This window comes from Eulemur rufifrons, chromosome 24 (assembly GCF_041146395.1).
Source record: "Eulemur rufifrons isolate Redbay chromosome 24, OSU_ERuf_1, whole genome shotgun sequence".
NCBI classification, from domain to species: Eukaryota; Metazoa; Chordata; class Mammalia; order Primates; family Lemuridae; genus Eulemur; species Eulemur rufifrons.
Genome location: NC_091006.1, coordinates 18,339,791 through 18,355,812, shown reverse-complemented (window position 1 = coordinate 18,355,812; position 16,022 = coordinate 18,339,791). Strand labels below are relative to the sequence as shown.

At 46.0% G+C, this 16,022-nt stretch overlaps 1 protein-coding gene across 1 annotated transcript; it reads left to right on the top strand.

The window, feature by feature from the left end:
• Positions 1-789: 789 nt before the first annotated feature.
• LOC138374580 (zinc finger protein 671-like) lies at positions 790-15,546 on the top strand. Its single transcript, XM_069457537.1, is given in 5 exon segments — positions 790-1,078; positions 3,980-4,106; positions 5,303-6,234; positions 6,316-6,518; positions 14,014-15,546. Coding segments are annotated over 4 exon segments (2,007 nt in total). The 5' UTR covers positions 790-1,078; positions 3,980-4,072; the 3' UTR covers positions 14,852-15,546.
• Positions 15,547-16,022: the final 476 nt, after the last annotated feature.

Genomic DNA, 16,022 nt, shown 5'->3' with positions numbered 1-16,022 from the left:
AGTATTCTGAGGAAATCTGTCTACTGGTTTTAGGGTGACTCAACATCTCTTTCCCTTCCTCTACTCCAAAGCTCTGTCTGGAATCTCTTCTCTCTGTCCCTGAAACCAAACTGAAACTCACAGAATTGATTTTAAAGCTTCAACGCACATTGTTTAAAAAGCAACTGGCTGGTCGATGTGGCTCATGCCTGTAATCCCAGCACTTTGGGAGGCTAAGGCAGGAGGATCTCTTGAGGCCAGGGGTTCAAGACCAGCCTGGGCAACATAGCAAGACTGCATTTCTACAAAAAATAATAAAAATTATTCAGGCATGGCAGTCAGTGCCTGTAGTCCTAGCTACTTTGGAGGCTGAGGCAGGAGGATGGCTTGAATCTAAGAGTTTGAGTCCATTGTGAGTTATTGCACCACTGCACTCCAGCCTGGGTGAGAAAGCAAGACACTGTCTCTAAAAAAAACCTCCAAAAATCAAAAAAAGAAAAGCTCCTAGCTATACAGATGGACACAGACATTGTAGTGTGGTGTCCATTTGGTCTTGGCTTTAGGGAATATCTGAAATGTTTCAATATTTCTGCAGTCGGTGCAGACTACATTCCAGACGCAGGCCTTTTAGGAGTGAAGTCCCGCCGGTCCTCTGAAAGTTGGGTTACTATTTGCCAAAGACTCTGGCCCTGGCACTTAGTCCTTTCCCAAAAGCCCAGGCCATGAACTCCTCTCCTTGGCGGATGGCTCAGTGGGAACTACACTACCCAGAAGCCTGTACCTCCAATAAGGGCCCGGAAGAGAGGCGTTTCCGCGTCCAGATGATGCCTGGGCGGGACTTCCGGACCCTCCTTGGGGCGGACATCTTGTTTGGTCTTTTGAGGGGTCTATCCAGCAGGGACTCAGGGACGCTGAGTCAGCCCCAGGTGAGGGCATCGGGGAAGCGCGGAGGGGATGTTGTCCCCACTGCACAGGAGGCGTGTCGGAGGCTCAGCGGAAACGGAAGTGCCTGCGTCCCCGGCCTAGACGCCCACCGCTCCCGGCCTCTCTTCGTCCACAGAGTCCAGTGGCTGCAGCGGAGCAGCTGGACACGGCGCAGGTGGGTGCTGCGTCCCCCTGGCCCTCAGTCCCCCTTGTCCCCAACTCTGAATGGTAAAACCCGGAATAAGGGGTCACGTCCCTGCAACATCTGTTTCCGGGGCAATGACGCACTCATGTTTAGGATTCCTATTTCTGACAGCCAGTGTGATTCGGCCGGGAGAGAATTACAGGCAGAGGAGACTGTATGGGTAAGGTTTCGAGGTGCGACAGAACCGTAAGTGTTCCAGAGATCCGGGGGTCCTTCTTACCTCAGCACGGAACAGAGTTTGAGGAGTTAGGTCTGGAATGGCAGGCTGAGGAGTTGTGCCTTTATTCTGAGGATGCTGAGAAGCCTGGGGGTTTTGAATAGAAGGACATAATGTTAGTTGGGATTTTAAAAGTGTCCAAAAAATTGCTAAGGGGAGAACATTAGCTTGGGGTGGGGATGATGGGGATGGATGCAAGGAAACAGATAAGGCCACTACGCACTGGCCTCCAGGAATACTTTGATAGCGGATATACCAAGAGTAGTAGCATAGAGTGGGAAGAAGTGATCAGATTCTGGGTAGATTTTAAAGATACAAGCAACAGGATTTCCTGCTCCATTATATTTGGCTGTCATTGAAAGAAAAGAGTGCCCCAGCCCAGTGGCTCACGCCTGTAATCCCAGCGCTTTGGGAGAGGGAAGTCTCTATGTTGCTCAGGCTGGTCTGGGAACTCCTGGCCTCAAGTGATCCTCCTGTCTCTGCCTCCCGAAGTGCTAGGATTACAGTCGTGAGCCACTGCAATTGACTTGGAGATCAAATTTAAGGGGAGCAGTCTTTTTTGTTTGTTTGTTTTCTTTTCTTTTTGTGTGTGTGTTTTTTTCTTTTTAGTGGGGATCAATCTTAAGTATGTTATTTCAGATGATCTTTGGGGTGAGAGAGAAGGCTGGGACTAGAGGGCAGGGAAGAGGCAGTGGGCATTCCTAGACTCCACCAAGAAGGAAGGGATCTTGGCATTTAAAAGGATTCTGTCCAGTGTCTAAAGGAGGAGAGAGCTATAGGGCATGAGGAGCTTGGCTTTAAAGTTTTATTTTATTTTTAATTGACAAATAATTGTGTATATTTGTAGTGTACATTGGGGTGTTTCTATACATGTATATGTTGTGGAATGAAAAATCAGAGTAATTAGCTTATCCATCACCTTAAATATTTATCATTTCTTTGTGGTGAGAACATTTAAAATCCTCTCTTTTAGCTATTTTGAAATATACAGTACATTATTAACTAAAGTCATCTTGCTGTGCAATAGAACACCAGAAGTTATTCCTCCATCTAATTGTAACTCTACCCATTAATCAATCTGTCCCCATTCTCTGTCCAGCCCATCCCCACACCAGCCTCTGATGACCACTATTCTACTCTCTCCTTTTTTTTTTTTTTTTTTTTTGAGACAGGTTCTTACTCTGTCGCCTGGGCTGGAGTGTAGTGGCCCCATCATAGCTCAGTGCAACCTCAAACTCCTGTGCTCAAGCAATCCTCTTGCCTCAGCCTCCCAAGTAGCTAGGACTACAGGCACATGCCACCACGCCAGGCTAATTTTTCTATTTTTTTGTAGAGATGAGGTCTTGCTTTTGCTCAGGCTGGTCTTGAACTCCTGGCCTCAAGAGATCCTCCTGCCTTAGCCTCCCAAAGTGCTGGGATTACAGGTGTTACCCACTGCACCCAGCTTCTACTCCTATGAGCTTGATTATTTTAGATTCCACATATAACTGAGATCACACAGTATTTGTCTCTCTGTGTCTGGCTTGTTTCACCTCACCTCACATAATGTCCTCTAGGTTCATCCATGTTATTGCAAATGACAGAATTTCCTTGTTTGTTTGTTTTTTTAATGCTGAATAATATTCTATTGTGTATGTATACCACATTTTAAAAATTCACTCATCCACTGATGGACACTTAGATTGTTGCCGTATCTTGGCTGTTGTGAATACTGCTGCAATGAGCACGGGAGTACAGATATCTCTTTGAAATACTGATTTTAATTCCTTTGGGTAGTGGGATTGCTGGAATATGGAAATTCTATTTTTAGTTGTTTGAAGAACCTCCATATTGTTCCAAAATGGCTACTCTTAATTACAATACTACCAATAGTGTATAAGGGTTCTCTTTTCACCATGTCCTTGCCAACACTTGTTATCTTTGACCTTTTTGATAATAGCATATTTAACAGGTAGAAAGTGACATCTTGTGATTTTAATTTGCCTTTCTCTGATGATTAGAGATGAGCATATTTTTATGTATCTGCTAGTCAATTATATGTATTCTTTTGAGAAATGCCTATTGAAGTCTTTTGCCCATTTTTGATATGGTTGTTTTCTTGTTATTGAGTAGTTTTGTGTTCCTTTATATTAATATTTTGGGTTTTAGCCTCTTGTCCAATGTATGATTTGTAAGTATTTTCTTTCAACACCCTGTTGTTTCCTTTGAAAGAAGAAGCAGGAGCATCTTCATTTGTTACAATCCCTTTTGTCTATTTTTGCTTTCATTGCTTGCACTTTTGGGGTCATATCCAAGAAATCTCTGCCCAGTCCAATGTCACGGAACCTCTATGTTTGCTTCTAGTAGTTTTAAGCTTTTAGGTTGAAGTCTCTTTAATACATTTTGAGTTGACTTTTTTTTTTTTTTTGAGACTGAGTCTCACTCTGTTGCCCTGGGTAGAGTACAGTGGTGTCAGCCTAGCTCACTGCAGCTTGTTACTGGTCTGTTTAGATTTTCAGTTTCTTCTTGGTTCGGTCTTGGCTGATTCTCTTGATAGTGGCTAATATAGCTGGTGACTTTACATTGAAACAAGTGCTCATTTATCATTCTGAAAGTTGTGGGTAGATAGAGTAAGGACCATTGGTCAAGAGACTTCATGGACTTTGTTTTTGCAGGGCTGTGTGATCTTTGAGGATGTGTTTGTTTACTTCTCCCGGGAAGAGTGGGAGCTTCTTGACAATGCTCAGAGACTCCTATACCATGATGTGATGTTTGAGAACTTTGCACTTTTAGCCTCACTCGGTAAGGTCCTCATAACCACCTGCCTTTCTCCTTTTCCTCAGGGACTACTCTGTTCTTCTTGTGGTCAGATCACAAGCATTGCTGCCTTCACCAGTTTGCTGGGGTGGGTGCCATGGGTGTCAGGGCTAAGCTGTATGGAGTGTCCTCACTTTTGGCTGAGCAGCCCTGAAGCCATGCAGCCGAGGGTTTGGAGTCACAAGACTTGTGGTTTGCTCAATGGATCTCATCAGATTTGGTTACTTTCAGGGCTGGCGAATCTGTCCAAAATTGTGGTACCTCTGTGCCCAAGATTCTGTCTGTTTCTCCAGGTGACATTTTTTTGGGCCTGGATGCCAGAGGCACTCACATAATCACTACTTATGGGGCCCTTTGGGATATTCCTGCAAAACTTTTCTTTGAGGTTTTTTTTTGTAATAATTATTTTTCTTACCTGTGGTTCATCATAGGGTGGGTTGCTCAGGGCCAGTGCTGGCTGCTCATTTGTCTTGGCTTTCCCTTAGGAATCGCATCTTCCAGGTCACATGTAGTCATACAACTGGAGCCAGGAGAAGAGCCGGACCAGTTGGATGTGACTCCAGTCACAAAAAGAGAGACCCGGATGGGAGCTGGACCTGGTGAGTGGACATCAGGGGATGGCACGATATCACTTCAGGGTTCACAAACAGCAGCCTTAACTGTGCACACCAGTGTTTGTTTGCAAGGCCAGTGGCCACACAACATTTTGACCTCTCCTTCCCCATTCTTGACACTAAGATTTATTTCCAGTTTGTCTTCCCATGCCATTCCTCACCTCTCTGGCCTCTACCTCACACCTATTCCTTTGACTCTCTGCACTTTCCAGCAGTGTTGACTTACATTTCATGTTCATGCAATGTGCACATATCTTTAGTCTTTCAATACCAACCACTCACTTGTAAATGGATTTTCCAGGGCCTGGACGCATTTTACATAGTACTCACCTATCACCAACAGCCAGGGTCCTCCTGGAAGCCGTTTGCTCTGTTCTACTCTCTTCATTTTGCCTTTGTGTAACCTTCAGAGGCTCAGTGCCTTATAGTAGTCTCTTCCTGAACCTGATCATGCCCCTCATCCTGAAAATAGTCTCATTCCTGGGTGTGTGCAACACACATTTATGATGGGGCTGCCTCCTCCCACCAAAGTCAGCATGCATTTCATTAGCATTTCTATGCTTTCAGATTGTTGGCATGGAGCTGAGGATGAGGAGGCACCTTCTGAGCAGAGTGTTTCTGTGGAAGGAGTGCTACAGACCACAACACCCATGGCAGAACTGAAGACTCACCCATGTGACATGTGTTGTCTTTCATTGAAAGATACTTTACACCTGGCTGAATACCAGAGGGAAAAAGTCAGGCAGAAACCACATACCTGTGGGGCACGTGGGAAGCAATTCTGGTTCAGTACCAGCTTTGACCAGCACCAGAAGCCCAGTGGAGAGAAGCCCTTCAGAAGGGATGAGGGTAGGGACTCTGTGAACAGCTGCAGAGTCCATGTGCCAGAGAAGATCCACACATGTGGGGAAGGTGGCATGAACTTTTCAGCCACCTCTGGCCTTCTTCAGCACCAGACCCCTCCCAGCAGGATGAAGCCCCATAAGAGCACCAAGCTTCAGGGGGCATTTCCCGCTGGACAGACGTATCACAAGTGTGCTGATTGTGGGAAAGCCTTCACCCGCAAAGACACACTTGCGCGGCATCAGAGAATCCATACTGGAGAAAGGCCTTATGAATGTAGTGAATGTGGGAAATTCTTTAGCCAAAGCTATGACCTCTTCAAACACCAGACAGTTCACACTGGAGAAAGGCCTTATGAGTGCAGCGAATGTGGGAAATTCTTTAGACAAATCTCTGGCCTGATTGAGCACAGGCGAGTTCACACAGGTGAAAGGCTCTATCAGTGCAGCAAATGTGGGAAATTCTTTAGCAGTAAGTCTAATCTCATTCGACACCAGGAAGTTCACACAGGAGCCAGGCCTTATGTATGCAGTGAATGTGGAAAGGAGTTTAGTCGCAAACACACACTTGTTTTGCATCAGCGAACTCACACTGGAGAAAAGCCTTATGAGTGCAGTGAATGCGGGAAGGCCTTTAGCCAAAGTTCCCACCTTAATGTACATTGGAGAATTCACAGCAGTGATTACGAGTGTAGCAGATGTGGGAAAGCCTTTAGTTGCATCTCTAAACTCATTCAGCACCAGAAAGTTCACTCTGGAGAAAAGCCCTATGAGTGCAGCAAGTGTGGGAAAGCCTTCACCCAAAGGCCGAACCTTATCAGGCACTGGAAAGTCCACACTGGAGAAAGGCCTTATGTATGCAGCGAGTGTGGGAGAGAGTTCATCCGGAAACAGACACTGGTTCTGCACCAGAGAATTCATGCTGGAGAAAAGCCTTAAGGGTATGGTGAATGTGGGAAACCCTTTGGCCAACACCCCAAAGTTAGGGCACCTTGGAGAACAGTGATTATGATGACAGCATATGCAGGAAAGCCTTTCCCAAAGGCTGAACCTTACATGCCATTGGGAATTTCTCACTGGACAGAGTCCTTAGCAGGACAGGGAATGTATTGTCTCTTTGTTCAGCCTAACATCTCACTCCAGAGCAAAGCTCTGAGAGTAGCTGTTGTAAGAGAACCATCAGTCAGAAGTAGAACCTCATATGTAGGGACATCCACCTGGGGAGATTCCCTGTGAGTGCCTAGTATGTGAGGTGCTTTCAGGAGCCAGGTTGCACTTTCTAAACAGCCAAAGGCCTTTGCCAGGGCAGGAGCTATTCACTACCATCATCTGGCAGAGTGGCACAGTGTGTCCCTCCAGCATACTTACTACAGGCAGACCTCTGTTCTCGCCCCAGTCCCTAGGAGTCATGAGTGGTCTCACGGTATCAGAGGTCCTCATTTTCTCCGTTTAGATGTAATTGGCATGAAATAATTTTGTTCCAGAGAACACAAGAAGGGTTCTGCAGGTATCTTGCAGAAGCTTACCTTCATGGATTTTTTGGTCTCATGTGATGTTCATGATAGATGTATACAATCTCTAAGCCACCCAGCCCTGGAACTGCCTGTCTCACATTGCTCATGTTTATGTGATAATAAAGGCCTACTTTTAAGCCAATTTTAATCTTGGGGGTTCTGTTTGTCATGTGGATTGTATTGAGGAAACAGTTGTGTTCGGCCAGCATGGAAAGGCCAACAGATATTATGGGAGTCCCCACTTTTCTGTGCCTCAGAGAATATAGTATGATGGCAGAAAATACCTCTGACTCCAGTTTTGATGTAATTTGCATTGCTGCCCAAGACCTTTTAAGGAAGACTGCAGGGCTTTGTGAGACAAATTATGTAGGCTGGATGCCATTTGTACTTACTGGTTTGGAGGTAACCATGAGGAGAGGGCAGTTGTGACAAACTTTAGAGCAGTGATCTCCAAAGTTAATTTTTTTTTTTTTTTTTTTTTTTGGAGACAGAGTCTTGCTCTGTTGCCTGGGCTAGAGTGCCGTGGCGTTAGCCTAGCTCACAGCAACCTCAAACTCCTGGGCTCAAGCGATCCTTCTGCCTCAGCCTCCCGAGTAGCTGGGACTACAGGCATGTGCCGCCATGCCCGGCTAATTTTTTCTATATATATTTTTAGTTGTCCAGATAATTTCTTTCTATTTTTAGTAGAGACAGGGTCTTGCTGTTGCTCAGGTTGGTCTCGAATTCCTGACCTCGAGCGATCCTCCCGCCTCGGCCTACCAGAGTGTTAGGATTACAGGCGTGAGCCACTGCGCCCAGCCAATTTTTAATGGTATGAATAAAATGGCCTGGGAGCAATGAGAAAACATCAGTACAATTGGTGGGCCCTGATGATCAATGCTGTTATTAATATATCTTACATAGCTAATGTAAACTTAAAGGACAATATAATTGCACAAGTATGGTGATACAAATAAAGAAAGCTTGCATGTGAAAAAACATGATCTACAGAGGAATTTAAGGACAGAAATTATGTATGGTTATTGCGTCATCCTTACCATAATCCATTACTGGATATCCTTTGTTGTTATAAATTAACCACTTGAGTGAGCTTAGTTAATTCTGAAGGTTCTCATCTAGCATGCTAAATTAAAACAGGACTAATATATTTACAGTCGAGACCTCTGGGCCTAATGAGAACTACACTTACCCAGAATGCTCTGCATTGAATGGCAGTGCAGCTGAGCCAATGGGGACTCAGAAAATAGCTGTTTCCTCGTGTGGTACAAAGACGGGCAGGACCTCTGGCGTCTACTGCGTGGCGGCCATTTTGGCTTCTCTAAGTGTGTTCACGGATCAGAGGCCGCGGAGCGCTGGATCGCGGCCGAGAAGGCTCGAGAAGAGTCGTTGTCTCCGCTGCACAGAAGCGTCTGAGGCTTGGCTTCGTCCCCCGGAGTGACCCGCGCCAGGCCCGGGGTAGGGACCGCCGTGCCTACGTACTTGCTGCGCCCACAGACCGATGGCAGTGGCCGCGCTGAGGGACCCGGCTCAGGTAAGTGCCTTGTCCTGGGGCCTCACCCGTCTTCATCCACCCAAGTCCTCAAGCCTGGACTGAGGGGCGCCTTCTCACGTCCCTGTAGCCCAAGCCCCGGTGTCCACGAGAGTGAGGTGCTCGTGGGTGGGGTCCTTATTTCTGACATTCAGTGTGGTTGGGTGGGGTGGGGGGAGTGTGAGAGGCTGCGCGACCCGCGCGTGCAAAGGCTTAAAGGTGCGACTGAGCCGGGAGGTTTCGGGAAACCTGGGATCTGTCTTCTCCTGCAGGGACCAAAGAACATGAGGCCGAGTTACTCGTTGAATAGCTGGCTCAGTGGTGTGTCTTCATTGTGAAGACTTTAGACTCTGTGGAGAGGTTTGAATAAAGGAGGGATACCATCTAAGTTAGGATTTTAAAAGTTTCCCAAAGAGTGTGCAAAGGAAGAGCAGAGTGGAAGGGACGATGAGGACATTGAGGCACTGGGAGGTTGCATCTTCTTTAAGTCCTACAGTTGGTAAAGGGTGACAGTGAACACTGAGGCAGGGAGGTAAGACAGCCAGCCTTAGGTCACCTGATTTCAGGGCCAGGGATGGGTACATAGAGGTCTGTAGTGTCCTACGCTGGACGCATTCCTCTAAGACCTGCCTCTTTCCATGGTTTCCAGGGCTTATGGAACCCACATAGGGAAGTGGAGGATGTTCTAGTCCCTCAGTGGCCTCATCTCGCATCCACATGTTCTCTAGATTATGATTTCCTAGTACTCTTAAGTGCTATTCCCCTGATCCTTGGGTCTAGCTCCCTGGGGAAACTCCAAGCCCAGGGCCATAAGTCTATACCAGGGGTTTTTTGGAGGTGTTCCCATTACTGCAGCCAGTGTAAATGGGTATGGAAGGTTTTCCCTGGAACTGGGACTAGGATGTGCAAATGTTTAAAGGTAAAACTGAACTGAGAATGTTCAGGAAATCATGGGCCTTTTTTCTTTTAGGTGGGAACAAAGAGCAGGGGGAAGGAGTCAGGGCTGCAATGGCTGCCAGAGAAGTTGTGTATCTATCCTAGAGGTAATGGGAAGTTTGAGTCAGAAGAGGGGGATGATCTTACCAAAGTCTTAACAGCCTCCATCTGTCTGTATAATAGAGAACAACTGTGGAGTTGAGGGAAGAAGGAAGATGAGGATGGAGGCTACTGCTATAGTCCTGGTGAGAGTTAGTGGACCAGAGTCATGGCTCAGGAGATGTGGTTGCATTCTGGTCTGGATTTGGGCAACTAAATTTTCTAATGTGGATGTGAGGGAGTGAAACAGGATTCAGGGATGACCCCATAGCTTTTGTTTTAGCAGCTGGAGGAATATAAGCTCCATCAAGAAAAATTGATATTAAGAGTAATATTCACTGGGGACATCAGGAGCTTTGATTTGGTCAAAGTTAGATTAGGTCAAGTTAAGAGTTAGATTGAGCCAAGTGTGGTGGCTCACACCTGTAATCCCAGCGCTTTGGGAAGCTGAGGCAGGAGGCTTCCTTGAGGCGAGGAGCTCAAGGTTGCAGTGATGTATGATCGTGCCACTGCACTAAAACCTTGGTAACAGATCCTTTAATTCATTCATTCATAAATAAATAAATAAATAAATAGCTTGAGATGTTTCAGAGGTCATGGAGTGGAGGCATTAAGTGAGCAACTGAACACACAGGTCTGGAAATCTGGGGAGTGGTTCAGGATGGAGACATCCAAAATGTGGTTATTGTGTGGACCAAAGAGAGTGAGCTGTGGTTCACATTTAGGAGGGTTAATCTTTAGGTTATGGTGGTGTAGCTATTAGGGGGCCAGGAAGGGGAGAGTGAGAGCTGGGCTGAGGATCAGACCTTTTGGTTAGGTGATGGTATTGGGCTTTACAAACACTAGTAAGGGAGGTTAGAGGCCATGGATTATTGGACAGGATAGTTTGACAGGCAGCATAAGGTTTCAAGGGAGAAGTAGATATGAGATGGATGCAGAGGCATAGGTATATTTGAGGCAAGATAGCACTCAAGCCAGACCTAGTACTTATTTACCACTCTGGAATCATCACGATTTTGTGATGACTTTGATGAGGCCTGAGTGTTTCATTCAGCCTGGAGGATGCTAGGGGCAAAGAGTCACTAGGCCTGGGGTGACTGACCAATGGAGCTGGGCTTTCGATGGGGTTAGGTGGACAGAGGAAGGTTGTAACTGGTGATGGGTCAGCAAGTGCAGCACAGAAGTGCGATAGGGCCATGGGTATCTTGAGAGGAACATGTGTTTTTGTGTGTCTTAATTCTGAGCCAAAGAATGGAGCCAGGCAGGGAGCCTTCATAGGATATGGGACTGTTGCCACTAGAGGGAGCCATGGGCGGTCTAGGGTTGCATTAGCTTCTGTTGGATATTGTCAAGCTCTCTAGATATTGTGTACTAAATTATAGTGTAAAGTCTAAAATTAAGATCTAATATTATGTACTGTCTTGACATCTGGTGAAATCGGGATGACATCAAATGGCTTGAGTGCAAGTTCCCCTTCCCACTTTTCCCCCAAACAACCCTTTTTATTAAGGGGACCAGGCACAATTTCTGCTTATCACTTTGTATCAAATTTCAGCTCCCTGCCAACCCAGAGAGTTATCCAGATAGACCAATTGTGGGAACCAGGGGGCACCTGACCGTTTTTGTCTTACAAAGCTTGCATCCCACGGCCCCTGGTTGTTCACATTTTTCTAGACTGTACCTCTATGTGGCTTTGTGTCATATGTCTTGTCCTCATCTCCCAGGCTCTGTGTGTATGTGATTAATAAACTGCTATCTATCTTATCTTTCTAGTGTCAGGTATCTTGTGTTTGGCCATACCCATAACCCTAGGCTGGGAAGGGTGGGAATCCCACCCTCACCAGTGGGGTGATTAAAAAAAAGTCATATGTAGGAAGGCCAGGGAGAGACCTGTGGTATGAGGCAGAGAGGTGGTGGTGGTGGCCATGGGTTTGGGACTGTGGTATCTGAAGATAGGAGGAATGTGTATTCTAAAGAATGATGCGCACTTGGTAAAGGAGTAACCCTGATGGCCCCAAGGCCCTGGCATTGAAACTTACTTGACCTTGGGCATTCTAGGAGGATTGCCGGATGGATCCTTCTATGCCAGGCCCCCAGCTTAGATATCTATTTGTCCACATCCCTGTTGCTGATAGCTGTATCCTCGTGATTAATGAGCCCTTGGGATAGTGGGACAATAGCATGGGGGACAGTTTCTCCTCTCAGTTGAGGAGTTTGGGAAGAGGATGGGCATGGGTAAATGTGTTGGGAAAAGGGATTGTGGGTTTTCAGGAGAGGGGCTGTTTGTGGTTTCATCTGTCTCTATCCTGGCAGGGCACTGTGACCTTTGAAGATGTGGCTGTGTGCTTCTCCTGGGAGGAATGGGGTCTCCTTGATGAGGCTCAAAGATGCCTGTACCGTGATGTGATGCTGGAGAACTTGGCTCTTGTAACCTCCCTGGGTAAGGTTCTCACACTCATCTCTGTGCCATGAGCTAGTCTGTGCTCTTCCCTTTTTCCACAGTGGCAGATCTGTCCTCATGACAGAACCTGCTTCCTTCTCGGTTCCCTGGGTAGGCTCTGTGGTTGGTCGGGCTGAGGTGTATGGACTCCCCGGTCTCCTTGAGCAGCCCCAACACCTGTTTCTTAGCAGCCTCACAGGGAAGGATTCAGGGTCAGGAGTTTTGCCGTCACCCTAATGCATCCCCCCCACTTGCTTGTTCTCTCTATGACTGGGTGACTTCATCCAGATCCGAAACTCCTGTGTGCCCCAAGTTCTGCTTCCTTTCTATAGCTGGTATTCCTTATGCCTGCTTGTGCCAGGGATTACTATCACTGACGTAGTCACTACTTATGTGGACCATGGACTCTTACAAGACACTCCTCTGCGGGTTTTTTTGTAATATTTGTATCTTTTTTTCCTGTGGGCTATCATGTGCTAAGATTTTTTTTATAGGACAATGCTAGCTGATCTTCTGCCCTTTCTTTCCTTAGTTTTTATATTAGCCAGGTGCCATATATTTGTTTATCTTAAGAGTGAGGTAGGGAGCCTTCGGTGGTTCACAGCATGGCTATGAATCCAGCCATAGCAAGATGAGCTCGGAGGGAACCTGGCCCTGAAGAGTGGCACTTGAGTAAAGGCATTATGTGAAGGCTGGGTTTAAATCATAGCAGCAACCTAGTCTGTTTGATGAACATTTTGGTTGCAGTGCCAGTGGCTGCAGCTCATTCCTGGTTTGCCTTCACCATTCTTGACACTTTGCTGACTTTTAGTCTACTACTTGTCACTTAGTCTCATATCCAGCCTGGGGCTAATCTACACATCTCTGGACTCCACATCTTGTCTGTTTTTTCCACTGCTCCATCTGTAGGGCCCTCCAACATTGGCCTCTAGATATTGTGTCATGAGATGTGTACTTAAATAGTTTTTGAAGGCCAGCTGCTCTATTGCAGTCATATTTCCTTGGGCCTGTATACACTATTCTACCCAGCACTCATGTCACCAGCAGATAAGATTCTGCTGAAGTTGTTTGCAGAGGATTTAGTTTTAGACCCTGCTTCTCTCTGTGTCACACCTCACTATGTGACTTTCCCTCATTAGCTCTCCCCATTCTGTGATCTTTATAGCCTTAGTATTTTTTTTTTTTCATGGAAGACAGTTTTTGCATATAGCCTTAGTATTGCTAAGCAGCTTCAGCCTCAGCCCACCTCCCTTGTAATGCAGACAATCCCATGGACTTGTTCCTGGGTTTGTCATACACACACTTGTATGGGGGCTGCCCCTTCCCCCCAAAGTCAATGTGCACTTCACCAGCATTTCTTGCTTTTAGGTTGTTAGCATGGAGTGGTGGATTAGGTGGTACCTTCTGAGCAGAGCATTTCTTTAGGAGTGTCCCAACTCAGAACTTCCAAGACGAGTCTGTTTCCCCAGAAGACCCACCCCTGTGAGATATGTGGCCTGGTCTTGAGAGACATTTTACACTTGGCTGAGCCCCAGAGAATACTTCGAGGGCAGAAACTACAGGTGTGGGGCATGTGGGAAACAATTGTATTTCATTGCAGATGTTTATCAACACCAGAAGCAGCACTTTGGAGAGAAACACTTCAGAAGCAGTGTGGGCAGAACATTTTTTGTGAAGACCTGCACATTTCATGTGTCAGGGGAGCCCTTTACTTGCAGGGAAGTTGGGAAGGACTTCCTGGCCAAGTTGGGATTTGTCCATCAACAGGCCACTCACGCTGGGGAGCAGTCAAATAGCATAAGCAATTGTGGGGCTGTCAGTCACAGTGAAAAAACTCATCACAACTATGAAGCATATACAAAAGCAATCAGCCGAAAACACAAACTTGTACAGCAGCAGAGAACCCTCACTACAGAAAGATGTTACATGTGCAGTGAATGCGGGAAATCCTTTAGCAAAAGCTACAGCCTCAATGACCATTGGAGAGTTCATACGGGAGAAAAGCCTTATGAGTGTCGGGAATGTGGGAAATCCTTTAGGCAAAGCTCTAGCCTCATTCAGCACCGGAGAGTTCATACTGGAGTACGACCTCATGAATGTGATGAATGTGGAAAATTATTCAGCAACAAGTCTAACCTTATTAAACATTGGAGAGTTCACACTGGAGAAAGGCCATATGAGTGCAGTGAATGTGGGAAGTCCTTTAGTGAAAGCTCTGCACTCCTTCAGCACCAGAGTGTTCACACTGGAGAGAGGCCTTATGAGTGCAGTGAATGTGGGAAATTCTTTACATACCATTCCAGTCTTATAAAACACCAGAAAGTTCATAGTGGATCAAGGCCTTATGAGTGTAGTGAATGTGGGAAGTCATTTAGCCAAAACTCCAGCCTCATTGAACACCGTAGGGTTCATACTGGAGAAAGACCTTATAAGTGCAGTGAATGTGGGAAATCCTTTAGCCAAAGCTCTGCGCTTCTTCAACATCGGAGAGTCCATACCGGAGAAAGGCCTTATGAGTGCAGTGAATGTGGGAAATTCTTTACCTACAGCTCCAGTCTCCAAAAACACCAGAGAGTTCACACTGGATCAAGGCCTTACGAATGCAGTGAATGTGGGAAATCCTTTACTCAAAACTCCAGCCTCATTAAGCACAGGAGGGTTCACACTGGGGAAAGACCTTATGAGTGCACTGAATGTGGGAAATACTTTAGCCATAACTCTAGCCTCATTAAACACCAGAGGATTCATAGTCGATAAAGGCCTTATGAGTGGCAAATGTGGAAAATTAGCACATTGTAGAAAGTCCTGTGAATGCAGTGAATGTGAGTAAGCATTCAGTCAAAGGACTTATCTCATTGGGTATCACGAAGTTTACGTGGGAAGAATACCTTTGATATCCAGGGATGTGCTGTTTCTTTGTTCAGTATAACAACTCTGAAGGAAATCCTCATGTGAGGGTGCCATCTGCTTGAATTGAACCTCGTACATTGAACAGCCACATAAATTCCAGGTATGTGGGAGCTGCATTGTACATTTTACCCTACTGAGGGCTCTTGGTGGATTGATGTCATTGCTAGTTTTGTAGCAGAAGCCATTTTGCCTCTACCAGCTGGCAGGTGCTCACTATATGCACCTGAATTCACCCATGCCATTGTATGCAGGTAAGTAACCTTGGTGTTCTTTCACTCCTGGGAGGGATTTGTAAGTAGCCTGAGCATTTATTATATTCCTTTCTCATTTTTTTTTTCTCTCTGATGAGTCAGGGAATGGACCTGACCCAGTTTGACCCAAAGGACTCTCCTGTTGACATGAAAAGACGGACTACCTATTTCAGATACTGTTGATCTTAGATGACAATGTTGATGGAATTTTCTAGCCTCCAAATCATCAACTGTGTGAACTACCTGCCTTTCATTGCCCTGGTTTGTATGATAATAAAGGCCTTACTTTTTAAGCCACCATTAATCTTGGGGATTCTATTCACTGTATGGGGTGGTTTGAAAACAATTCGCTTCTGCTAACATGAAAGGGTGAACAGCTTTTTTGGGATCCCAACTTTGTATGCCTCAAGGAGGACGGTATGATGGCAGAATATAGCTCTCTTTCTAGTTTGAGCCTAGTTTGCATTACTGTCCAAGGCCTCCAAGAAAAAGCTGCAGGGTGTTGTCCTAATTTGTATCCTGGATGCCAAGGTATGCTATGGATTCAGAGGTAGATCTGAGTAAGGGGTAGTTGTGACAGTCTGGTGCTTCTGAGAATACAATGGCCAGATCATATATAAAAATAGAATGCTGACCTACAATGGGTACAAACGGAAGCCAACCCTTTGTAGTAATAGCCCAAGAAACCAGCTCTCTGTAAGTCAGGCTTGTAGAATGTCAGACCACTATACCTAGCAACAATCTAGGAAGCCTAGCCAATACTCTGG